General features: G+C 33.6%; 2 protein-coding genes across 2 annotated transcripts; one reads left to right on the forward strand and one right to left on the reverse strand.

Annotated features, from left to right (window-relative positions):
• Positions 1-2,550: 2,550 nt before the first annotated feature.
• On the reverse strand, positions 2,551-6,490 carry LOC116005544 (laccase-4-like). The gene is made up of 6 exons (XM_031245759.1): positions 6,236-6,490; positions 5,451-5,602; positions 5,055-5,299; positions 4,819-4,947; positions 3,458-4,384; positions 2,551-2,992 (listed from the first exon to the last, which is right to left on the reverse strand). Exons 1-6 carry the CDS (start codon positions 6,329-6,331, stop codon positions 2,862-2,864), a joined length of 1,680 nt encoding a protein of 559 aa, XP_031101619.1. The 5' UTR covers positions 6,332-6,490; the 3' UTR covers positions 2,551-2,861.
• A 12,258-nt stretch (positions 6,491-18,748) lies between these two features.
• On the forward strand, positions 18,749-21,885 carry LOC116007656 (protein NRT1/ PTR FAMILY 8.2-like). Its single transcript, XM_031248393.1, has 4 exons — positions 18,749-18,869; positions 18,979-19,196; positions 19,845-20,395; positions 21,051-21,885. Exons 1-4 carry the CDS (start codon positions 18,749-18,751, stop codon positions 21,883-21,885), a joined length of 1,725 nt encoding a protein of 574 aa, XP_031104253.1.
• Positions 21,886-26,574: the final 4,689 nt, after the last annotated feature.

The following is a 26,574-nucleotide window of genomic DNA, read 5'->3' on the forward strand; positions in this document are numbered from 1 at the left end:
TATAGTTTATCTACACTGAGAGATGTATAAGGTTGTATACCTAAAATATATAGTTGATTGCGTTCACTATCGGAAGACGTACATTATTTGGTAGATCACTTAGGATTCTAGTAGATCTTGCTTCAGTTCAACACGTCTATATCTCGGTAGACCCAACTAGCAAATCTCAACTCTGTTTTATATAAGCCAACAGTAGATCAGACGACCCTTAATTCAAGTGTTAAAGTCTTCCGGTAGATGTCCTATATATCATCTAACTTTGACTGGAATCATTCGAAGTACTTAAGTTAGGATTTGAAAGACCTTTTAATTTGTAGCAAATCCTAGGTCTACCATAAAATGTACTTTCAGTACGAGAAATATTATTTGTCATTTTTTGAAAAGAGTTGTTGCGCACACTTTTCAATGACACCTGACAACAATATATCTTTTGATTACAAACAAACATGCATTTTGGACCTACACCAACCAGAAACATTCCTTTTACATAAAAAGAAATGATTTTTACCCACTAGTTAATAGCGTGTTGTAAAAAGGAGGAAATTAAATGGAAGCTTTTGGACATTTACCATTTTAGAAGGCGCCAACAAGAAAATTTTAACATTCAAATTTTCTAGGCTCCCAACTCTACATGAAGAGTCACTCCTGAAGTGTGAAAAAGTTACGAGGTTAAGAGATTACAAACATTGGGAAATCTTCTATGAGCAAAGTCAATATACAATTCCAAGTACCTAGCCAATACAAGGCAACAAGTGAGCTGAGTGTGGTCAAAAGATTTTTTCATAATGTAATTAAGAGACATTACCTATGAATAAAGACATTGTCTCCATGCTAGGATACATAATTCATTATCTACTACCAATAATATCTTCTTGATATACATTATTAAGGCTTTATTGAAATTTAATTAAATATCTACTACCAATAATATCTTCTTGATATACATTATTAAGGCTTTGTTGAAATTTAATCTTTCAATTTCAATTTATTCTTGATTCTTGATATACCGAGAAATCAAACTCTAACACTGTGCTACAAGTTAAACTACACAAGAATGATAAGATAATGACTCTGTTTGGTAAATGACAGCTGATTGGGTTAGAGGATATAACTAGTTGATAAATAAATTCTATCACAATAATTATTACCATTACCATATTACTATCATACTAAATCATAATTATAATTAATATTATTCTAAATCATACTAATTACCATATTACTAAAATGCCCCTACGTTTGGGCGGGAAAATTTTGGAGGAGGTTATTGCTTTTATATATAGTATATAGTATACATTATTATTATGGAGTATTATTAGATTATTTTTGGGCCACTAGTTTTTCATGTCGCCTTTCATATTCCTCAGCTTCTGATGAAGTTGCTAGGCCCAATTTTAACTTAACCAAAATAAAGAGGCACGGAGAAGATGATTTGTATTGGGCTCTTGGGTATAGTTTATTGTATCGGATGGATTGAATGTTCATAAATTATTTGGAAGGAATCTCAACTCTGACCATAAAAATGATGAATAGTTTCATTTTGGTCTGAAAGTTTAACAGTTCAATTTCAATATATCTACTCATTAATATAATGATGTTTTTTAAAAAATAAAAAAGAAAAAGAAATATTATACCAAATTGACATGATAATTGGAGTGATGGAATAAAAGTTCTGATCCAGTATGAAGTATTGCATACTCCATAAATAAAAGAGGAATGATATAAGCTGTATTAAGTGTTTGCAAAGAATTAATAAACAATAAGGACACAAGGATTTAACGTTGAAATTACAACGGTAAAAATCATGAGCATTTTTAATAAAACCAACATAAAAATATTTAATGAATTTATAATATTTTTTAAAAAAATTTTTAACATCGATTTTTATAAATCAACCGATGTTGTTGATAATTATGAGATTTTTTTTAATTTTAAAAACAATACGACATCGACTTTTTGAATAACCGACGTCGTATATTATACATATTTAAAAAATGTATATTGAGGATACAAAAAAACCCGACATCGTATCTTATTTAAAAAAAAAAAAAAATTAACCAAGAAATCCATTGATTTTTTTTTAAATCGATGTCATATAGTTTACAAATTTTTTATTTTTATTTTATTAACGATACGATGTTGGTTATATTAAAAAATCTACATCCTATCCTAAATCCATCCATTTTAAAATCTAGATCTGCACATTTTTCATCATTATCATCATCTTCTTCTTTTTTTCTTCTTCTTCTCACCACCACCACTAGCTAGCTTCTTCTTCTTCTTCTCACCGTCGCGGTCTGCACTCCGCCACTGCTACCGCTGTCACCACCACTTTCCTTCTTCATTGTGAGTTTTTTTTTTTTTTTTGAAGTATTATTTTAATTTGTGAATTTTTGTAATTTGAAAATAATAATTTTAATTTATTTTGAATTATTTTTTAAAATTTTTGTGAATTGTTATAACTCGTAGTTGCATAATTGCCGGTGTCTATTTATTTATTTATGCTAGCAAATTATTAGTCATTTAGGATATTTTTAATGCAAAACGATATCTTGCACAGATTAGAAATTTATAAAATTGAGAAAAGAATCTCAATCAAAGATACATGAAAATTACAAACAAACAAAGAAAAAATTATAATTATTTTGTATTTGCTTGAGCAAAACTTTTCTTTCACTCAAGAAACGAATACTATACGGCATCTATCCTGATTGCCGATTGCTCATCACTCGTTTATTAATTTTCACTCTTTACTTCTGTATTGTGTCTGTTCCATCCTCGTCTCCGGCCTCATCAGCTCCCACGTTTGGTTCCTCGATCTCACAAATTAAACTGCTAAGTTTTCCGATTATATTGTTGCTTTAACACTTGGGTAGATCCTTAGGTGGTGGCAGAAGACTCTCGTTAGGACCCTTTCCATTATCCACAAGGAATGCCATCTTTAATCCCCATGTTGTGTGCACTTCAAGATGACAGTGCATGAACCATACTCCTGCAAATTAAAGTATCAATAATATAATTTCGATTAGTACAAGTTACCCCCACCAAAAAAAAAAGATTAATACAAGTTACAAAATTGGAATATTTGTTTGCTTATAATTAAAAGTTTAAATTGATAATGAGGTTACATATATATACTTTTTTGTCTAAATGTATGTACCTTTTTTAGTTAAGATATATACTAAAATTCCAAAGACTTAGACTTGCCCATTGGTAAATTCTCACACTCATGTCCTCACACTCTGATCTCATAGGATACTGGAGGGATAATTAGGGTGGTTCGACCGATTAAGTGGAAGGACCAGTATCTCGCTGGCATGAAGCCCACCATATTAGATATAATTTCACCTTGCAGCTATTAGGCCAGGCTTGATTATGTATCTTATTTATAATCTACTATCTAAGAATCAATTAAGCTGTCCGTGTCCAGCAATTAGATTAATCTATCTGTACCTACCTGGATTATCAGCACGGAATCTTATAGCAACCCATCCACCTGCGGGAACTCCGATAGTGTTTCTCTCGACTGGGTCAACGAGATTGAAGTTCTTAGGATCGGTTTTGGGGTTGAAATTCCCTAACCCTTTTCCGACAGCGAAGAAGTTGAATCCATGCAAATGGATGGGATGGTTTTCCGGGGCAATGATCCCCGTGTCCTGCAAAACCAACTGGACCGTCGAATTGTACGCCAGCCTGTAAAGCTTCGTCCCCGACGTAGTCTGCAGGTTGGCCGGGCCGGCGCCGGTGTAGTTAAAAGCATTCGGAGGATTCGCCGGGAAATCAGTGGTGAAAACTCCCTTTGTACCGAAGAAATGGGCCTGCAAGAGGGCCGTGGTGGGCATCACAAATGTGACGTTATTTATACTGGCCACGACCCGGCTCCCGTTCGCGGGCTTGCAGGACGGGCACGGGTTGACGCCCAGCCCGACCGTGAAGAAGAGCGAGTGGTCCACGCGCTGGGGAACGTTCGCGGGGAATTGCTTCGAATTGAGGCTTCTAAGAGCGTCTACGAAGGTGTTGGCCACGGGGGTGGCGTTTTTGGGCGGGGCGGTGGTGAGGGTGGTGGGGCCGGTGGCGAGTGTGCCGGTGTAGTGGAGCGTGGCGGTGGCTGTTTGGTTGTCGACGGCGACCGGAGCGTCCATGAAGGGGGAGGCGGCCACCATGTACTGGCCGGAGCCCTGGTCGGCGGTGACGATGACGTTGGTGGTTTGCCCCGGGGCGATCACGATCGTGTCAGCCTTGAAGGGCTTTACGTACGTGGCGTCAACCTCCACCACCGTCATCTTGTGGCCGGCGATCTTGAAGAAAAGCTCTTCATTGAGCGCAGCGTTGATCACTCTTAGCATGTACCTTTTCCCAGCTTCAACACTCAATCTATATCCACCTGCATGCAATATACCATATTCAGAGATTCCTAGATTGCCTATAACTGATTAGTCCAAAAAATCGTCGAAATAGGCATGAAGGTGCCTACAATGGGCACGATGGTGGATTATGCCTTAGGCCTTAGTTGAAATAGGCACGATAGTGTGTTATGCCTTGGTCAAAATGGGCATAAAAGTGTGTTATGCCTTAGCTGAAATGGGCACTAAGGTGCCTACAATGAGCACGACAGTGTGCTATGTCTGGGTCAAAATGAGCAGGAAGGTGCCTATGATGGGCACGATAGTGTGTTATGCTTTAGGCCAAAATGGGCACAATGGTGTGCCACTGTTAAGGCAAATTTGTAATATTGTAGTTACCGGTCTAACCAATTTGGCTGGTTGGGGTTGCCCCATTGTTATAATTGTACACAATTATGTTAAAATGTCACTATACCTTGTGTTGAACAATTTGCGACGGGTCCAGGATGGCCATTAATGGTATGAGCATCAGACACATTGGGGGCTAAACCTGATTTCAATGCTTCATTGATCACAGCTTCAGTATCAGATTTCCACCACTCAGCTGCAAATTTTCCAAATGATTAATTAATTAATTATTTCTGCAAATTAAACGAACTATATATTCCCATGTTCTTATTAGTATTGTTAGTTTTATATATATTTGCTTACCTAGTAGTACAACGGCTTCGTGGTCGGGTTTTGGGAAAGGGTAAGGGACACCAAGCTTAGGCAATATAACTAAAGCACCATGGACAGTAGACCTCAACCACAGAATATGTGCATGCCAAAATAGCGTGCCCCTTTGACCTGTAATGGTAAAATTGTACACATAACTATGTCCCGGACTAATTGGACATTGTGTGATATATGCCGGTCCATCTGCCCAACCGGTCCGAAGCTGCCTAACACCGTGCCTGTTATTAGAAAGTAGGAAATATATATGTTAACAACAACTAACTTAACTAGGGAAACCTTTATTACTAGCTAGATGTGAGAGTTAGTAAGAAATGAAATTAATTAAAATGAGTTGATTAAGGATTACGTGACTGAATATAATTATATTACCAGTGAATGGAGACATTGTATTTAACATGATTGACGACTCTAATGAGCACTGTATCACCTTCCCTAGCATAGATGGTGGGTCCTGGAAACTTTCCATTGACGGTGACGGCAGGCTTGGATGAGCACATGCGAGTCATGTTCTTCATCACCACCTAAACAAATAAAATTGTTGGTTAGTTCAGTTATAATACTTTAATTGATTTGTTGTACTTGCTACTATATATATAAACTGAGAACCATTATTTTAAACTGTACCTTGAAACCTATCCCTATTGAGCTTTAAAAAAACTCCATCCAATATTCATGTGAGAAAAAAGTATGTTGAAATATATAGTTTAGATCAACCACTATAACTAATTAGAAAATTTAATGTTAATTTTGACTCCGAGCTATCCTAGCTGAATAATTAAATACTATAAACTGTAACCACTCTAAGTAAGGTTGACTTACCAGAATTGAAGGTTCATCATCATCACCTTCAAATTATTTTAAGACATCCAACCAGGAACATGTGTAGTTCATTAATAATGATGACATGTTTTGTATAAATTAAAATTTGGAAAATAAAACTCTTATCACATGTCTTAATTTTTTTTTTTTTATGTACTTGGGTGATTTAACCTTCAATTAGCTCATAATGTTACTGATACAAGAGAAAGAGAGTAATAAAAATTACAAACAAACATTGATTTTTTTTGATGAATTAAAACCCATCATATAAACAGGGAGTAAAAAAAAAAGATTACAAGGTTTTGGGCAATTATAAATTTATAATTCATACTTACATCAAACTTGTAATGTCGAACCCGGCATTCCACGATCGCCGGAAACATAATACAGCAGGCAAGGAGGACGACAATCCGAAACCAAGAACACTCCATCGTAGGTTGTTTTGTCTCTCAGTTCTCTCTCTTTATTTTTATTCTTTTAATTTCTTGTAGATAGTAGTAAGAGAGAGAATAGTATGTAGTTGTGGGTTGTCGCAATGAGGCAATGACGGCACAATGCAAAGGGGATATATAGGAGATCGATGAAGCTAAAGGGCCTATGATCTGATCTGCTGCCATGTCGTTTTTGTTGGTTAGGTGAGAAGTGTTTTCATCTTCTTCTCATTTCTCAGTCTTCGTTTGAACTTCAACAAAACATCATCGTCGTCCTCGTCGTCCATCCTTCAATACGTACAGTATTAGGTAATTCCCTCCCAATCATTTCTTGCACCTTACATAAAGTTAGTTGTCACATATATTTTTCCATTTGTGCAGTGGTACCCCACTTCTAATTTACTTTAATTTGTAAGCTAAGTTATTATTCACTTACCTCCTAACCTCCTAACCTCCTTATAATTACATCTCTTTCTTTTCTTAATCATTTTGATCACCAAATCAGAAATTGCTAAAATGTGCCCAAAACACAATTGTTTTTGTTACCCATAGATGATCCGAGTTATATTTGAGAGTGTAGTTACCCAACACGTCATGTCTTATACCAAGTTATACTCTACTACGTACTAAACAAATAGACATCTCTTTAATTTTGATAAGATTAAATTTAGTATATATAGTCCAATCAATTCAAAATATTTAATTTATGGATATGTGGTAGTATATTAATTTGAGAATAGCAGTTAAAGAGGCCCTTGCCTAGCTAAGGTCCATCATTTTGTTAATTTAGTGGTTGAGTCTGATTGTCTTAATTTCTGTTATAGTTTTAACTCTACACTTTTAGACTTTTCTTGTGTTGGTTTGATTGTAAAGCAATGTCATAATATTGCTGATGACATTGGGAACGTGTCTGTTCGACATGTCAATAGCTCAGCGAATCATGTGGCCCATATCTTAGCTAGGGCAACTGGTTCCCCGTCTGTCCTTGGGTCGTGGATGTCTGTTTCCCCGATCTGTATCTCTCACTTGGTTGATTATTAATGCATTTCGTATTCTTACTCTCAAAATTTTATTTTTTTTTTGAGAATATTTAGTTCTCTAAACGTAAGAGTTATTGTATGTCCCTAATAATTATATGTTGTTATAGTAGGTCGATGCAAAGAAATTATAATTAATTTATAATATTATTCATTTGATGGTATATATTATTATATTATTTTAGTACTAGATGATATATAAGTTGACCAGGCTTCTGTGCATGGTTACAAATAGTACATTATGGATATATGCTAATACCTGCATGTACGGGTCAAGTTTGCAATGCGGGTTACTTTTCGGATCTCGGTCTATTTTTTTTTTAATTGTTCTTTTTTTTTTTTAATTTTTTTTTAATTTTTATGGAAATATAAAATGCCAAAATTTTTAAATTTGTCAAAATATTCTAACCCGTACTTTAAGAGTTATATATGCTGTATGCAGTACTGCAGTGGTATAAAAAGGGAGAGATGTATCAACCACCTGTGGTTTAAGTAGTGGTAGACTATGTTGTAAGGAGATATCGTGAGAGTAGCATTTTTCCATTTCTAAAATGTTTTGTCTTCAAACAAAATGTTTTGTTTTTGAAACTTATTTGAAAATGTTTTTGTGATATTTTTAATTAATTAAAAAATTTGAACTGTTTTTTAATAATTAATAAAAAATTCATGATAGTCAATAAATAAAATAAGTTTTATTGACACTCATATAGAATCATTTACGAGAAAGTTGGCAGCGGCTACCTGAAGGTATGTTCTATGTGAAGTTCGCCTTGTAACTTACCTTACAAAAGACCACAAAGAAATAAACTAGCCTAGATTGCCTATATATGGTTGACTGACTCAAATCGAAAAAGCCGGTAGACATGCAGCTCTTATATATAGAGAGTTAAATTTGGAACCTTATAGTTATCAAGTTAAATGTCTGACTAACACTGCTAGAGTTGTGCCCATAAAGAGTATTGTTGTCACATTACATGGTGATAAACTGATAATATAAAAAATATGAGTTAATTCCATTTTTTGTCCTAAACTTATAGGTGACAGTCCATTTTTAATCTTTTTTTTTAATCATAATATCAACATTTAGTCCTAGTATTATTGGCATGACCATTTTTGGTCATCCGTCAACAAAATCGTTGAAATATCGTTAAATACAAAGATATTTCGATCATTTTTATACAAAGTGAGTTAATCCTGCTATATTTTTATGTTTATTTTTTTTTGAAAAAAATTATAATTGAAGAGTGAAATGCTTTTGTATTTAACGGCATTACAACTGGTTTGTTGATAGGGGACAAAAAATGATCATGTTACAATAATATTAGGACTAAATGTAGATGCTCGAACAAAAAAAAAAAAAAAAAACTAAAAATGATCTGACACATATAAATCTATGACGAGATAAAATTTAAAAAATATTGATGGTTGTTGTTTATGAATAGTAGAATTATGTTTTCCTTAATGCTTTTAGGGTCAGCACAGCTTTGTTTCTGTTATAATTATTATTTAGTGTGGACATTATGAGTGGATTATATAACTGTTGTAACGGCCATTGTATTTATGTATCCATTATTTCTTTCAGTTACATCTGTAATTATATAAACATCCCTTGTACTATGAAGAAGATGAATGAGAATGTCTCCCCCCTTTCCTCCTTGTCTCTATACTCTCTATTATCTCAATATTTACAATTCCTGCAAAACACCAGTTTACCGGTTAGGAGCTAAAAGCCAACGGGCACAACAAATCTTTTCCAACACGTTATCAGCACGCTCAGTACACCGTGGTGAATGGTAATTTTATAAGTTTTTTTAATGCCTAAATTGCATATGTATGCCTGTGAATTTTGATAATATGCTAATATGCATTCTGGTATCTATATTCTGGTAGTATACATATATGAACCAATTGCATATATTTTTATGTGCATTTTGTTTATCTACATGAATTAAGTGTATATGGATATATTTTTTTTAGTATGCTAGAAACAAAGATGTTACTATTCTAGCAAAAGTGTTGAGAAGAAGGGTTAACGGTATCTTTATTTACTGATTAACGTTCATAGTTGTTCAAGTTGTCTATATGTATATATTTTAATACTGATTGTGTTGTTATGTTCCAATGCAATGCATACATATCCATGTTTATATATATTAATATTATTCAGAATACATTTTTTTTTTCAAAATTAATAAGAACGATATATAAGATATTCTGAACACCAAGTTTTTTTCAAAATACCTAAACAATACAGTATATTATTTTTATTATACAAAATCTATTATTTTTCGAAATATATGAATTTTTTTTTTCGAAAATATATATAGATCTGCAACATATGGAGTAATATATACTGGTTTCAATATATATTGGGTTGATATACATATTATGTATTTTGTATACTTCTATTTTCAGAATGTATGAAAAATTCGAAAGCTATTTTTTTTTTCAAAATATACAATTTTTTTCGAAAAAAAGATTGGAGAATACCTTCCGGATGGTTGCCGGAGTTCGGAATGTTTAGTCTGTTGCGACGTCACCAGTGGCCGACTCCGTTCGGTGGTGCTGGTTTTGATCGCATATGACAATCGTTGCCGGCTTCGTTCGGTAGTAATGCGCCGCCGCGGCGTGAATACCTGAGAAGGGTTTGTGATTTCATCGTCCGCTTGGCGTTGTCGTGTTGCTTTCGGATGCATCGCCATAGAGCTTTGTTTGTCTCTACGGGTGGATACGGTGGCATTATAGCAGCGCCGTGAGGGCCCTGCGAGGTGGTTACTGCTCCATGGGTATCAGTCTGAGGGTCGCCGTCCCCATCACTCCATGGCTGTCCGGTGGTAGATGAAATAGCAGATGAAAGGATAATGGTAATCACTGTTATTATCATTTATTTAATATTGATTTATTGACCAGAATACCTATTTTGTTAATCATTTATAATGGTAATTGCCATATTTTTGGACTATTTTTATGGTAATTGAGATTAGCATTATATTCTTTTAATATTGAACCTGATTATTAGAAATTACCATTATCATTGTATATTTTTCCAAATCATGTTTATGGATGAAAGATTGCAATACCTACGTTTTCTTTTTGGCATTTAATTGTCAAATATTAAGAGCATTTATACATACAATCGTTTTATACCTACAACCTTTTAAATCACAATTATCATTTTATTATTAATGGTAATTATGATTTTTATATAGAGATGGTTATTATCTTGTTTAATTGAAATGTTCTATTATTATATTATCTTTTCAAATTACCATATATTATTATATGGGTATTTTGAGGCAGTTTGCATCTTATTGATTGCTGGAAGATGTATTTGAATAATGAAAATGTTCATTTTGAATTGATTTAAATTGATAATTCAATCTTATGTCAGTACATCTATAATGTTTTAGAGTTTTTTTAGGAACTCTAAAATTAACGATTGCTACAATTTGTTTAATTGCATTATTTATCCCAATACAATCTATGATATTTTTTGGCTAGCCCTGCCAATTAGAAATTTGTGAAAAGGTGACTTTGACAATTACCAACATCATATAAAGACCAGCGATGGCCATACAATTGCTCGACAAACATACTGAAGATTCCAGATAAGTTTTTTTTAAAGAGGATCTTTTATAATTATCTTATATTGACAATTGTGTGCATTTATATAATGTGATATTTTAATTGTCTAAAAGAATATATGGCATGTATCGAAATTGATACTCATTTTTTTAGAAAGCATGATTAATCGAGGCAAATAGTGATAAGATCACTCCATATGACGTTGTATGTTGATAACCCTAATCATCATCATGAAACAAATTATTTGAGATAGACAATAAAATATCCTATTTTTAACTAGAGCTCTAAAATCTTAATAGAGTTTTGTCCGGAAGGCAAATTAAGTAATTATGGAGGAAAATTATCTATTTTGGGGACCTCCAAAAATTTAGAAACCACTACATATCACAAACACATAGTACATGGTTCAAACTCGCATTTCCCTATCTGCGTTAAGTTTTTCAATATCAGTATGCAATTCTCTCTTTTCTTAGAGCCATCAAATACTTAAGAATCTATAATAAGGATTACTAGAGACGCTGACTGCATACCCTATTATAAGATCGTTTCTCGGCATTAGGGGGAGATTTGACCAAACTTTTTATAGAATGCCGAGAAAATTTCATAAAATGAAAAGATCTTCAAACCCATGTATTAGTTTTATTGAACCAGAAGATTCAGAAATTGAACAAAAATCTGCTAGAAATATCAAGGAGTGACTATGTCCATAGAAATATTATTAAAATCCCCAAATAGGACTAAACTTTTTACCGATTTTCTTTATGCCAGAAGCATTAGAAATATTATCGGTTTCATAATTTGCAAAAACTAGATCTAGTGTAAAAATTTCGTCACTCCTAGAACATAAAATTTTATCCTGAAGATATTCATCTGGAAAACGAAAATCCCCAGTAAAATTGTAGGTGCACCAAATAAATAAAATACTGGGGAAGCGGAACAACCAAATTCAAAATACTATTGGGAAATGTCATCTATTTGGTTGATAAAAATGCCATGTGTATAAAAATATTTGCGAAATAGTTACAGTTGTCGACAACATATTTTGCCTCTATATATTGCTAATGAATACTTAAAATCTGGATCCAGAAATTAAAATAGTAGTTTAACGCCCGAAGCGTGCTAACTATTTTAGAAAAGAGCAATTAAGGCATACAAATCAAAACTCGCTAAAGAAAATATACACCAGAAAGTGTTATAATGTAAAGCGAGTTGAGGGTTTTACACAGAAACCCAATATGGTCATGGCATTATATTCCGCTATTTAAGAAAATTAGCAGAAAATAAATAAGATATGTAGTCAATAGACACAATTATCACATATTCTATATGGATAAGTCGGTTATTAATATCCCTGAATAAATAAGTTACTAAACTATGACCTTTTTCTACAAAGTATTGATTGAAAAAGGATTTTCTCCCCACGAAGAAAGGATGAAAATATATTCTCATATAGTATATGTTATTGTGAAATTTAAATGTATTTTCCTAGAAGGATATCTATAAATCCCTCTTGAAAAATCTAAATCAGTGGATTAAAAGTCATTATCTCGAAGGAGAAGGTACTTAAGGACCCGAAGTCCACTACTTCAAAATATAATAAGTAATTCCATCAGTTCATATGATCATTAAGAATATGATCAAATTCTATAGACAATCATGAAGATTGTGACATATATCTTCTCTACAACTTATTAAAACTTCAAGCCATGTAGAACTTGAAGATTGTTATCTTCAGGGGGAGATGAGGCTGCATTTACTTAAATCAATCCTGAAGATTAGTTCTTAAAAGGACCAACAGTTGCACTCTTTTTACAACATATGAATACATATATACCATGTACTCTTTTTCCCTCACTAGATTTTTCCCATTGGGTTTTTCTAGTGTGGTTTTTAACGAGGCATGAGTATAATATAATAAACGGGAAGAACGTTGCAAATAAGTACTTAAATAAGACGAACCCCGAAATCCTGAAGATTATGCCCTGAAGGTTCATGATTGTACTCTTTTTCCCTTAACTAAGTTTTTCCCACCGGGTTTTCTTAAGTTAAGGTTTTTAATGAGGCAACCAGGACTATATATGAGTTTGTAAATATCATGTACTATTTTCTTCAACTAGGTTTTTCCCACGTGGTTTTCCTAGTGAAGTTTTTAACGAGGCATGATTGTGATAAAATAATGTCCAAGGGGGAGTGTTATAATTATTATTTAGTGTGGACATTATGAGTGGATTATATAACTGTTGTAACGGTCATTGTATTTATGTATCCATTATTTCTTTCAGTTACATCTGTAATTATATAAACATCCCTTGTACTATGAAGAAGATGAATGAGAATGTCTCCTCCCTTTCTTCCTTGTCTCTATACTCTCTATTATCTCAATATTTACAATTCCTGCAAAACACCAGTTTACCGGTTAGGAGCTAAAGGCCAACGGGCACAACAAATCTTTTCCAACAGTTTCCATATTATTCTAGAATTGTATGTTTACATACTCTCATCATAAAAGGCAATTAATCCCTAAATTAGGATAAGTCATGAATTAATATATTTAACATCTGATAAGTAACCAAAGACATTGTGGTCTAGTGGCATCCGATGTCCTGGTTAACACTCTCACATAGGTGATGGGAGCTAGTAGTACTAAAAAAAACTCATCTCTAAAGTAGTTTAAGAGCTTATATTCTATATGTCCCTTCTAACAATTAAATGGCACATACACACAATCGAGTTTCACATCATATCACTTGTATCAGAGTTATGTTTTTAAAAAATATATGTTTTAGAATTAATCCTGAAGAAATTTCTAACTTAGAGATACACTTGAAAACTAGTCCAAAATATAAGAATTTATAACAATAAATAGAGTGTTTGACAATTAACAAATAATAAATTGGGTGAATTGTTACTGAGGGATAATCATGCAGGTGATTCAATTGATAAAAAAAAAAATTTATTACTGAAAAATGTTGTGTGCATAATCATGGAACAATGTCCCTATTTATAGGATTGAGAAACAATTACTCCTATTCTTACTCTAAATAGGTTCCTATATAATCCAAGGACCCTTATTTGGTTTAGGGTTAAAATGCCTACTACTTCTCTTACTCCCACCATATTTCCATGTTGCTTAGAATAAACTTCACTCCCTCACATACATCCTAGGCTAGCCCAACCCAAATCTTGGCCAAATACAATTGTATTATTATTTTTACATTATTTTAAAATTTGACGGTATATGTACTCCAATTTAATTAAGACAAGTTTATTTGCTTAACATCTAACCAATTATGACAGTACAACTACTTAATAAATTAGAGAAGTAAATGCAACTTTAAACACCACATGCATGTTAAGAACTAACACTATTTTAATACAAATTTGAACTTGAATTCAACATCTTTCAATTCAATAACTAACCTATCGTACAGATCAAGAATTTATAAATAATTATAAATATATACTCTAATTTCTAAATCTTAACCACAAAATAGAGTGAAACTAACATAGAAAAATGGTACGTCGCGTGGGGGTGACATTATGATTGAATATAAGAAAGTTGAGAATAACGTAACATAAACCAAACCCAAGTGTGGTTGTGAAATTGTTTTCAATGGCATGTATTGGTTGGATACATATTAAGGGTATGTTTGGTTTGCACATGGAAATCGGAATCAGAATGAGTATCAAATACTTGGTAATGGTAATGGATTTTGGTGAAATATTTTGCATGTTTGGTAGTAGGGTGGAATGAGAATGATTATTAATAGTTGGGGAAGAGGAGGGGGAAGGGAAATGAAACTCTAGGGTTGCAATTAATGGGGTAATCAAAACCCATAGCAGTGGTCTAAAAACCTGTCAACCAAACAATAACAATGACTTTGATACCTATTCTTGATAGCTAAACCTGTCAACCAAACACACTCTAAGTTACTAACTACAATTGTTATATCATGTACCAGGTTCACCTTATATCATGAATCATGGTCCAAAACGATATTCAAATTATGTAAACATATTATGTATCTTTAACATATTATGTACCTATTACAATTAAAATATTATGTACCTTCGGTTAATAAATTATGTACATATTATAATAGCATATTATGTACTTTTAGTTTATTCGCAGATACATAATTTGTTAACCGAAAGCACATAATATATTAATTGCTGATACATCATTCGAATATCATTTTTTTTTTAATCACGGTCCTTAATGTAAAGTGTGCCTTGGTTGAAAAAAAGTCCAGTTTCATAAGTTTTAAGTATACAAGTGTAGCCCTTTGAGGAAAAAAAAAAAAAAAAAAAAAAAAAAAAAGTGTGCCTTGGTTTATGGTATAATTTGCCTACTAAGTGCATGGTAGCCATAGAGCAAAAACAATTTCATTGTTTGAAAGGTAAGATTAAGGCAGCTCAACTACAGCAGTTTCCAACAACTGTCCTCGTCAGTTCACTTGATCAAATTCCCACTACTCACCCCCCTCACCCCAACCCCACGTTATCAAGTAGCTAGCTTAGCTAATAATACAAATATAAAATGAAAATTTCAACAATTATTGTTGGAACTTGGTCAACCAACAGAATCTTCTTGGAATTGGCAGGGAGTTCGACCAGCTACTTGGCTTTTGGTAGATTATGTTTCCCTTTCAATTGGATAGGTTAATGCTAATTTTAATGTTTTATGGTAAAAATTCCAAGAAAATTCTTGAACTACTTGTACAGTTTTGCTCATTTAGAATGTGACTGGTAAACAAACAGATAGAGTAGGATTAACACAAATCAGATCCGAGCTATCCGATCCTAGCTGATGGTTGAATCTTCAATTCTTTCTTCGGTGCCAATAGTTTGCTATATAAGGAATAGGTGTGGAGCAGATTGTGCTAGGTCCATTATACATAGATTAGATGCCATTGGTTGTATCTATATGTGTGGTATCACCATCATCATTGATATCACCATCACAATTACTAAAAGAATAGTTTCACTCCGGTAGACGTAGGTATATTGCCAAACCATTGTACGCAAATCTTGTTTTCTTTACTTTCTATGATTATTATTTCTTAATTCTTGGTTAATCTCAGCACAAATAAATATTAAGATGTATATTACTATCGAGTACAGTCACGAAAATTAACATTAGTTTTTCAATCATTGAATTTGCTTTGAGGAACATATTTAAATAACACTCAACATCTAAATCTTCAAAATCCTCACTAGACTATCGAAATGGGTTAAAAAGCTGGTTAATGAAGTCAAAGAAAGAATTGGTAATGAAAGAAATTTGCTAAAGGATGGTATTATTACATTTTAACTTGTAGAGTTCATGAACATGAGATGAAATTGGTAACAAAAGACAAATTATAGAACTGTCAATAGAGTCAAAGACAAAACATGATTAAAGTATTAGTTGAGAATTAAATTTAATTTAGAGATATCAAATTATCAATATACATGAAAACTAATTGAATTTGATATTAATTCGTACGCATATTGAATGGTCATACAAGTGTCAATAATATGAGAAAACCTACCTCACCACAAGCTAAAAATTGTGTGGGCTTCATAGACTTGTATTGGATTAGAATCCTCTAACTCTAGACTGTACCACATCAAACAAGTTGATGGGCTTTATGATTATCCCACGGGCTAATTTTTTTAGATAAAAATTATATTTTATTTTAATAATTAATTTTATTTCATTACTTATTATATTTTAATATACAATTATGAAAATATATGTTTAAAATTTATAAATACTTAATTACTACACATAAATCACATAACTATAACTTGTAATCATTTTGATATTTTAATTTATATTACATATACTCCGTAGTAAATAATAATATATAATATAATTTAAAAGCATTTATATATATAATTTTTTAAAAATACCAATATAAAAATGATATTACAACTTGAAAACAATTTTTTTTTTTAAAAATATTTAATATTGACCCCTGGCTCTCTGAGACCCGCTTTTTCTTGGACCAAAAATGTTTGATCCTAACCTCTCATCGATCAATGTACAGGTAGGTTAGAGTTGAGGTCGTGAACTTTTGTCCATTTTGACACATTTTGCAGTTTTGGTCTGTGAGTTTGCATTGGATGCTTCTTATTTGAAGTCTACAAGTGATCATTTTGAAAGGGAAAATACTATATATATCTTCTGTTATTTTTTTTTTCTCACAAATCTTTAATGTAGACATTATTTCTTAACGCTCACCTACATGATAACAATATGTTATTTATATTTATTACATGATGAAATAAAATTGATAAAGTAAAATTTAAGAATACTTATAGTACGTCTTTTGAAGGAAGTTTTTCATTTTTGGGTTCACAAGTTGAACCTTTTGAGGCAGAAAACACTCTGGCTAACAAGGGTTTGCAGTTCTTGTATGTCCGCAACTCTGCATGGCTCACCAGCTCCGATTGCCTACAATTCCATAGGTTGGAACCAAACTATGGAATTGTAATTTCACAATGCCATAAAGTTTGGTAGAAATGGAAGTGCATGCAATTCCATCCTACCAAACACCCCATTAACATATTGTACATTTAGTATTAAAGGATTGCACTTATAAAAATGTAAAAGTGCATTGCATTTAGGGTTTGGATTTTAGAATTTATGACTGAGTCTTTTTATTTTATTTGGTTTAGGGGTTCGTTTTTTACTAGTTAGGGTCTAACATTTGCAGTTTAGATTTAAAATTTAACCTTTTCATTGATTTTTTAAAATTACCCTAAATTGCATATTTAGTTGTTACATAATGCATATTTAAATGTTTAAGTTTGGAAAGTGAAATTGACGATAATTATGAAAATGTCGCCGTATTTTTTTTTAATTTGATATGATCCGTCTATTTTTACCGATGTAGGCCGAGACTGGTTCTTAATTAGTTTTCTCCTTTGATGGTGTGTTCTCATGGGATCATAAGCCTATATATATATATATATATATATATATATATATATATAACAGTGCAATGATACTCACAACCACTATTTGTTCGTCTGCACTAGGTAAATCTCGATCGCATTGTGAGCTTAGCCGGTAAAGGACTACAAGGAGGTAAATCAGCTTAAACTTCTCACAAGTCACAATTAATCAGTTCAAATAAAAAAGTTTGTATAAATTACTCCCATAAATAATTAAAATTAGAACTTTATGATTACCAAGTTAATAACCTTATATCAAATAATGGAATATTGGGGTCTCTAAAGGATGCAGCCTTCCAAAAAATGGCGTATGCCACACAAGGTATATATATATAATTGTTAATTAATGATATGATGCATCTGAAAATACGTGACCACGTCAACATACACCAAGAAGTAGAGTCGCCGTTGAATATCTGTCATTACACTCCCTACTTCTAAGGCAGTTGAATAGGAGCGACAATTCATCTGGTATCTCTGCATCCCCTACTTTTGTTCCCATATCTTTATCTTCAACTTTGCCAAAATCCCTAACTCCATCATACACAAACACTCTTTGACGACAATAATCTTTTCCTAACAATAAGCTCTACTTAATTATCTCCAATAACTCTCACTCTTTCTCTTGACCATGCATTCTCACAACCTTCTCATGGTAAATATATATCTGCATGCATGCATATATGCTTTTCATTTTTACCCCATTTTATGCATGTTCATCTTATTTTCAACTTGTTGATGCGTTTTTAGCGTATGTATCCAGAGATCTGTTGTTTACTTACAACTTCCTGAGGAGATTTGTTTACCTGGCCTTGAGAGATCATTGCGTGGTTGAAGTGGGAAAATATCGATGGAGGAAATCAGGGAAGAAGACGATGATCACACGACCAAGGATGGAACAGTGGATATACGTAACGAGCCTGCTGATAAAACTAAAACTGGAACATGGAAGGCCTGCCCGTTTATTCTTGGTACGATGAATCTTCGTTCTTTTATAATGTGTGGGCTTGAATTGACATTATGTGACATATAAATTCATATAATTCTGTGTAGCTAGCTAATTTCTCACGAATTGGGCAGGCACGGAGGGATGTGAGAGGTTGGCGTACTACGGTATGAGCACTAATTTAGTGAACTATCTTCGTCAACAGCTCGACCAAAATAATGTGACGGCATCAAAGACGGTCACGAATTGGCAAGGAACCTGCTACGCGACACCTTTGCTGGGTGCCTTCCTGGCTGATTCCTACCTCGGAAGATATCGAACCATTGCCTGTTTTTCTACCCTTTATGTCCTCGTAAGCAATTCATCATATCAATTTTTTTTTTAAGGTAATGAAGGAAACCCGTAGCCACTACTTTTAAGGTATGCACTAGCAAATCCTGCCCGCAAAGACAAACCAACCTAAATTGTCATAATTGACGGACTCAAACTAAGAATGCCAATAAGCTCCTCCCATGAAAACTAGCTCAAACCAGGTTGCTCCTGCTAGGAACCGATCAAGCGAGGAAGGGTAATAGGTTGCTCATGTGGGAAACTAGCTCAAACCAAGAATGCCAATAAGTTGCTCATGCCAGGGCGACCAATAGGTTGCTCTTGCAGGGAATCAATTCAAACCAAGAAGGCTAATAAATTGCTCATGTGGGGAACCAGCTCAAACTAAGAATGCCAATAGGTTACTCTTGTGGGAATTGGCTCAAGCCAGGAAAGGCCAATAAGTTACTCTTTGCCGGGAAGCGCAGCCAAGATGGCCTCCCCTACTAGGGACATAGATTCAAACAAAAAAAAAAAAGCCAATAGACCGCCTTTATTGGGTGAGAATTGAACTTGGAACAATGTGGTTACTAAGCCAACAATCAGAACAACTTGACTGGGTTGCATCCATTTAGTTTAGTTTCCTTGTTTTCATGTATCTTTGGGCTAATTTTGCTGCTAATAATTATAGGGAATGGCTTTGTTAACCATGTCTGCTTCCATCAAAGGGCTAAAACCAGCGTGTGACAAGGAGGCTTGCCACCCGACAGGGGTGCAATCTGCAATATGCTATGTTGCACTCTACCTAATTGCTTTCGGAACTGGTGGGATCAAACCATGCGTCTCCGCCTTCGGGGCTGACCAATTTGATGACAACGACACAAAGGAAAAGGAAACCAAGAGTTCCTTTTTCAACTACTTTTACCTAGCAATCAATATGGGTGCTCTGTTTGCTACCTCGGCTCTCGTGTGGCTTCAAACCCATGTGGGATGGGGATGGGGGTTTGGCATTCCGGCAGTCACCATGGCAATTTCAGTGCTGTTCTTCTACGCAGGTACTCGCCTTTATAGGTTCCAAACGCCCGGAGGAAGTCCCCTCACTCGAATATTGCAGGTTTTGGTTGCATCTATTGGGAAAACCCGCGTAAGAGCCCCTGCTGATAAGTCTCTTCTTTATGAGACTAACGATATAGAATCCAACATCAGGGGGAGTCGCAAACTCGAGTACACCTATAAGTTTAGGTAAATATACATACATTTCGGGCAAACCCTGTCAAATTGATTGTTAACTAAGTATCCACAAGATTACAAGCTAACTACCAGCCAAGCGTTTGACAACCTAGGTTGGTTTATTACGTTCATTTGACATTTTGTTGGCTAGGGTCATAATGTTGGTTTCCCTTGTCACTCAAAAAATTATAATTGGACTGTTGATTTGATACTATAATGTTACAAGTTTGACTTTACACTGGAGCTACTGACCATATATGAACAACCTAAGCTACTTTTACATTATTGTGCTCCTTTGTTGATTTGCGGACCAAGCTTCCCATGCGAAAGGAAATTGCGAACTGAGGAATGCACGATAAGTACTGCACGGATGCACCGAATCTACTGCATTAATGCACTGAAACTACTACACTAATGCACCATGGTTCTGTGCATTCATGTAGAACTTTGCATTCTTCAGAAGTTATGAATGCACCGAAACTATTATATGAATGCACCATGTTGTTGTGTATTTATGTAGAACTTATAGTGCATTCTTCAGAAGTTTGTAGGTTTGCATGAGAAGGCTGGTTCTCATTTGAATATATATATATATATAGTGGAATATGTATATATGTTGTCTTTGGAACTAATTCTTGAGGCCTTTAATGATGTGTTGGAAAGTCAGGTTCTTGGACAAGGCTGCAATAGAAACGGAACATGATAGGAGGGATAGAGGAAGAGTGAGTCCATGGAAGCTTTGCACCGTGACACAAGTGGAGGAGTTAAAATGCATCATTAGCTTGCTTCCCGTATGGACCACCGGAATAGTCTTCTGCGCGGTGTACAGCCAAGTGAGCACCATGTTCGTGCTGCAAGGCAACACCTTGGACCAGCACATCGGCCCCTACTTCAAGATCCCCTCCGCCTCGCTCAGCATTTTCGACACCATCAGCGTCATCTTCTGGACGCCCGTCTACGACCAAATCATCATCCGCATCGCCCGCCACTTCACCGGAAACGAACGAGGATTCACCACTCTCCAGCGGATGGGAGCCGGCCTGGCCATCTCCATATTCTCCATGGTCTCCGCCGGGCTTCTCGAGCTCTACCGGCTCGCCTACGTGAGGAAGATCAACGGCTACGATCTAGATACCATCCCCATATCCATCTTCTGGCAAATCCCGCAGTATTTTCTCGTGGGATGCGCGGAGGTTTTCACGTTTATTGGACAGCTAGAGTTCTTCTACGATGAGGCGCCTGATGCTATGAGAAGCATATGCGCCGCCCTGGCTCTGATGACTAATGCCTTGGGGAACTATCTTAGTACGCTTCTCGTTATGGTGGTCACTAAGGTCACCACTCGGCACGGGCAGCTTGGGTGGATTACGGATAACTTGAACCGCGGCCATCTCGACTATTTCTACGGCCTTTTGGCTATCCTCAGTGCTGTTAACTTCATTTTTTACCTCTGGATTGCTAAGCTTTACACTTACAAGAAGGCGGTACCGATTCCATCATGATTGAAGTCAATCGTTTGGTTTGATTTTCTTGTTTTTGAACTTTCTCAATAATATCTTTTGGAAAAGAGGGCAATATTATATTGTCATCAACATGTAACATTTTGTTTGTATTAACATACTATTGATGAGATATAGTGTATAAAGTTCAATGTCTTTCAGTAAACACAAAAATACTTCATCTAAAGTTTTGAGTTAGTGTTTTAAAATGCCCACTTTTACCATTTTAAATGCAACACAAACAAAAGATATCAACTATGACAAAGGTACATTATTTATATTTAACATTTCGTATCAAAGTCACTTTCGAAATTACCTCCTTACGGCATTATCTTCGATATTATTTCTAAAGTTTTGACTTGTACCTAGTATAAAAATTAAATCGTAAATAGTTTAAATCAAGTCTCATAAAATCAAGCATATGAAGTGGGAGAAAGAAGTATCTATATATTTACATCTACCACTACTTATATATTCCTTTACTGCTCTACACAACTCACACCACTGGGTTGCACAACAAGCATAATCGAATGCACAATTTTATTACCTAGAATGCGTACATATACACCAACATCCAAATATAGATAATATTATACTAAAAAATATTAATATTATACTAAAAAAAACAAGCAGGAAAAAATAAAAAATACTAATCACTTTCAATGATGAAGAAATCACGACTCGAATTCACAACCGTGATAATCCAAGAAAATAGGAAATAAATCTTATCACATCTACAATAGTTACAAAAAAAAAATGCTACTACCCCTAGTTTAAAAAAATATCAATCTATGCAAGTAAAAAAATGAACGCACGAAATTAGACCACACGTTCTCATGGTATCATATGAATACAACTCTCTCTCTCTCTCTCTCTCTCTCTCTCTCTATATATATATATATATATATATATATATATATATATAGAATTTTATTCAAATGTGGCCGCGCCCTTACGTACGGCCGTGCGGTTTACACCACTCAATGTTGAGAAATGCACCACTCAATATTAGGAAATGCACCACTCAATAACATTGAGTGGTGTATTTCATATTTAAGAAACACACCACTCAATGTATTGAGTGGTGTATTATTAACATTGAGTGGTGCATTTCTTAACATTGAGTGGTGTAAACCGCACGGCCGCACGTAAGGGCGCGGCCACACCTGAACATGACCCTATATATATATATATATATATATATATATATATATATATATNTATATATATATATATATATATATATATATATATATATATATATATATATTCAAATGTGGTCGCGCCTTTCCGTGCGATCGGTACGGTTCGCACAACTCAATGTTAGAAAATGCATCACAATGAAAATACACAAAAACACCAAAAAACACACCACACACCCAAAATAATGCACCATAACTCCCCTGCCCCTAATCGTGCATTTGCTAATACTGTGTGGTGTATATTTGCATGCCTAGTGGTGTGTTTTTTGGTTATGCGTATCTAATGATGCATATTTGTGTGGTGCATTTTCTAACATTGTGTGGTGTATATTTTTATACATAATGGTGCGGCCACACTGACCGCACATTAAGGGGCGGTCATACATGATTATGACCCTATATATATATATATATATATATATATAAGTGAAAGCTATTATCTTTTTAATCTTTATCCTAGAAGAATATGAATGTCATATATTATAATTATTCTAAGTATACTTTATCTTCTCTTAAATCAAATCTTATATGTTTTAACACAAATTTTAATTTTCTTTTCCAAATCTGTATTGCTTTAATTAAAATGTACATTTTATTACAAGCTAACCTACTATGCATGAGACAAAATTTCTCTCTATTTTAAGAATTTAAATGCAAAAAATTTATTACTGAGTATCTAATTAGTTTTATACGAAATTTTTTTCTCGAAATATCAGCAAAAGTTTACCAGATGAGTAGTTCACATATATCAACAATTGAGATCTCAATCATATATACGAGGAAAACTTATGAATTCATATGTTATAATTTAATTTGCATAACTCTTTAATAATTACCATTCGACAACATCAATAAGTCTATTATAATCATGTTAATTTTAACAAAAAATAAGTTAAGTTTACTTACTTATCAATATTGCATTAAGAAAGACTTAATTTATTTTAATATAAAAATTGTTAAAATATCATTTTTATTCTCGAATATAACTATCTACAACAATACTCATCTTTACAACTATTTTTTTTATTACGAGTTGAAAATACTCATTTTGATTATATTAAAAATAATTATTTTTATTTTATATTAATTATTTAATATTTAAAAATTTTTCCAAGTATTTTTTATTTTAATTTTCATGTTAGTCATTAATTTAATCATGCAATGCACACATTATAACTAATACACACACACTTGATTAAATTAATTTTAATTTTTGAAGACTTAATTAATTTGATGATCAACTTAGTGATCTTCTTATACATACGTATTGTTTTTTATTTTGATTATTCTTGTTGCTAACTAAAATTATTTTGGCATACGATTTATTAATTTATAAGTAATTTATTAAATTCTCAATTATTTGTTATGTTTTTTTTTTTATGTTTGTATATAACAAGGATATATTAGAGATTATAAAAATTTTCATGGAGAAGTTTAAACAAATCAAACATATTAATTAAATTTGCAAGTAATTTAGTTGTTATGTTTCATGAGCAACACTAAACATGCTAATTAATTTTTTTCTGTAAAATTATTCTAATCAAACATATTACTTAGAAATATTTTTCTGAGAATTTAATTGATAAGAAAGTATCAAACCACCTCTAAAAGCAAATATATATATACTTTTATGTCAATCATATGAGTTACTAGGTTACAATAAAATACCAAAAAATCAAATTTAAAAATAATTAAAAAATATTGACGAAAATAAGCAAAAAAGAAAGAATTGATTTGATCCTTGAATAGTGAACATCACAGGTAAAATGAGATAGATATGGAGTACATATATGTGTATATATATTAAAGTTCCATATTTAATACATTGGCAATGACTTTTAAATTTATTTTTTTTTCTTTTCCATTTGTTATTCCATTGTTTAAAAGTAGGGGAGGCAAAGGTAATGGGTTTTATAATTGCTTAAATATTTGAATCCAATAGTAAGATAACACAAGTAGGCAAACAAACAAAGTAATGTGTATCAAATCCCATAATAGAGTACAAAAGTCTCTAACCAAACAAAACATATATTTATACAGTCTAGGTACATGATGGATACAACTATTCATTTTGTGTATTGTTCGACAACCAACTTTAATTTGGGATTACACATAGGGACAACTCTAGTCAAAGTAGTCGGACAGATGGCTTGGTAACCACAAGGTTCCAAGTTCAACTATACTCCATGTATGAGCTGTCTATTGACTTTCTTGATTTGAGGTGATTAACTATGAACAACTTATGCTGGTTTATCTTCTTGTGGTCCTTTGTCAGCTAGAGTAGAGTCACATGGCGAGCTTCACCCAGTATGCACTTTTGGGTAGCAATTGTGAACTTTCTCGTAAATCAAAAGTGTAATAACATCTATAAACAAGTGATACCTTTAATTCTTGACCCCTTTTTACCCCATATTTTATCTAATTTTTGCTTACAAAGTGCTTTAATGTGAGTGGAATCTATGACTTGTTTGTGTGGTTTGATGTTTTTAGATAAAGTGAGTCACAACGAGTCAATAGGAGGCTTTTTAGAGCATAATGGAACAATTTTGAAAGCCAGGATTTCACTCAAGGAGGATCGGAGCAGTAGAACGTGAAGCAGGAGAAGAAGCATGAAAAATGGCCTCACACGGCCACCCAAACGGCCGTGTGAGTGGTTGTTTGCCCCCGTCACCATTTTGTTCAACAGATGCACCACATGGCCGTGTGGGAGGCCGTTTGCTCTGTACTCTGCACAGTATTTAAGCTTATTTTCTCCATTTTGTGCCCAAGTTAGAACCCTAGATAGCTTAGACTAGTTCTCTTTCATTTCCTTAGAGCAAAATAGCCTAGCCTAGCTTAAATCTACTTTAGTTACTCATTTTGGAGCATTGTATTGAAGATTTGGAGTGGATCTCAACAACTCTTCTCCTTCATTTAATACCAAAGTGGTTTATTTCTTCATCTTCTCTCTTCTTTACATTTATTGCTTATTTATGGTTTCTTTACTTGAAATTGCTATGCTTACCTTCCAAATGAATGAGTAGTACTTTATTTGGGTTATATTAGGTGGTTATTACTTCTATTGATGTTACCTATGTAATTATTGCATAAAGGGGTTGAACACCCACCTAGGGTTCTTGAGTTTGAATTAGGTTTTATTTCTCTTTCAATAGTTATTGCGCAGTGATTATTGCTTGCTCTTGGAAAGTCTTTCATCATAATGGAATTGGATGGAAGACTTGAGCCTTGAGCCTTCCCAATCTCAAACCCAATTTCCATTCTATGGAAATAGAGGTAGATTGGGGCTTACAAAACTTTTTTCTTAAAGAATTTGGGTTGATACACCATGGAAATTGGGCAACCCTTATTCTAATCTTTGTGAAAACATGGATTTCTTTGTGCTTATCTAAAGAACCTAAGTATAATGTTCTTCCCCCAATCTAAGTGTCAATGCATCAATAGGGTAATACACCTAATTTAACCCATCTTTCTCAATCGATTTATCTCCTAG

This window comes from Ipomoea triloba, chromosome 15, assembly GCF_003576645.1.
Source record: "Ipomoea triloba cultivar NCNSP0323 chromosome 15, ASM357664v1".
NCBI lineage: Eukaryota > Viridiplantae > Streptophyta > Magnoliopsida > Solanales > Convolvulaceae > Ipomoea > Ipomoea triloba.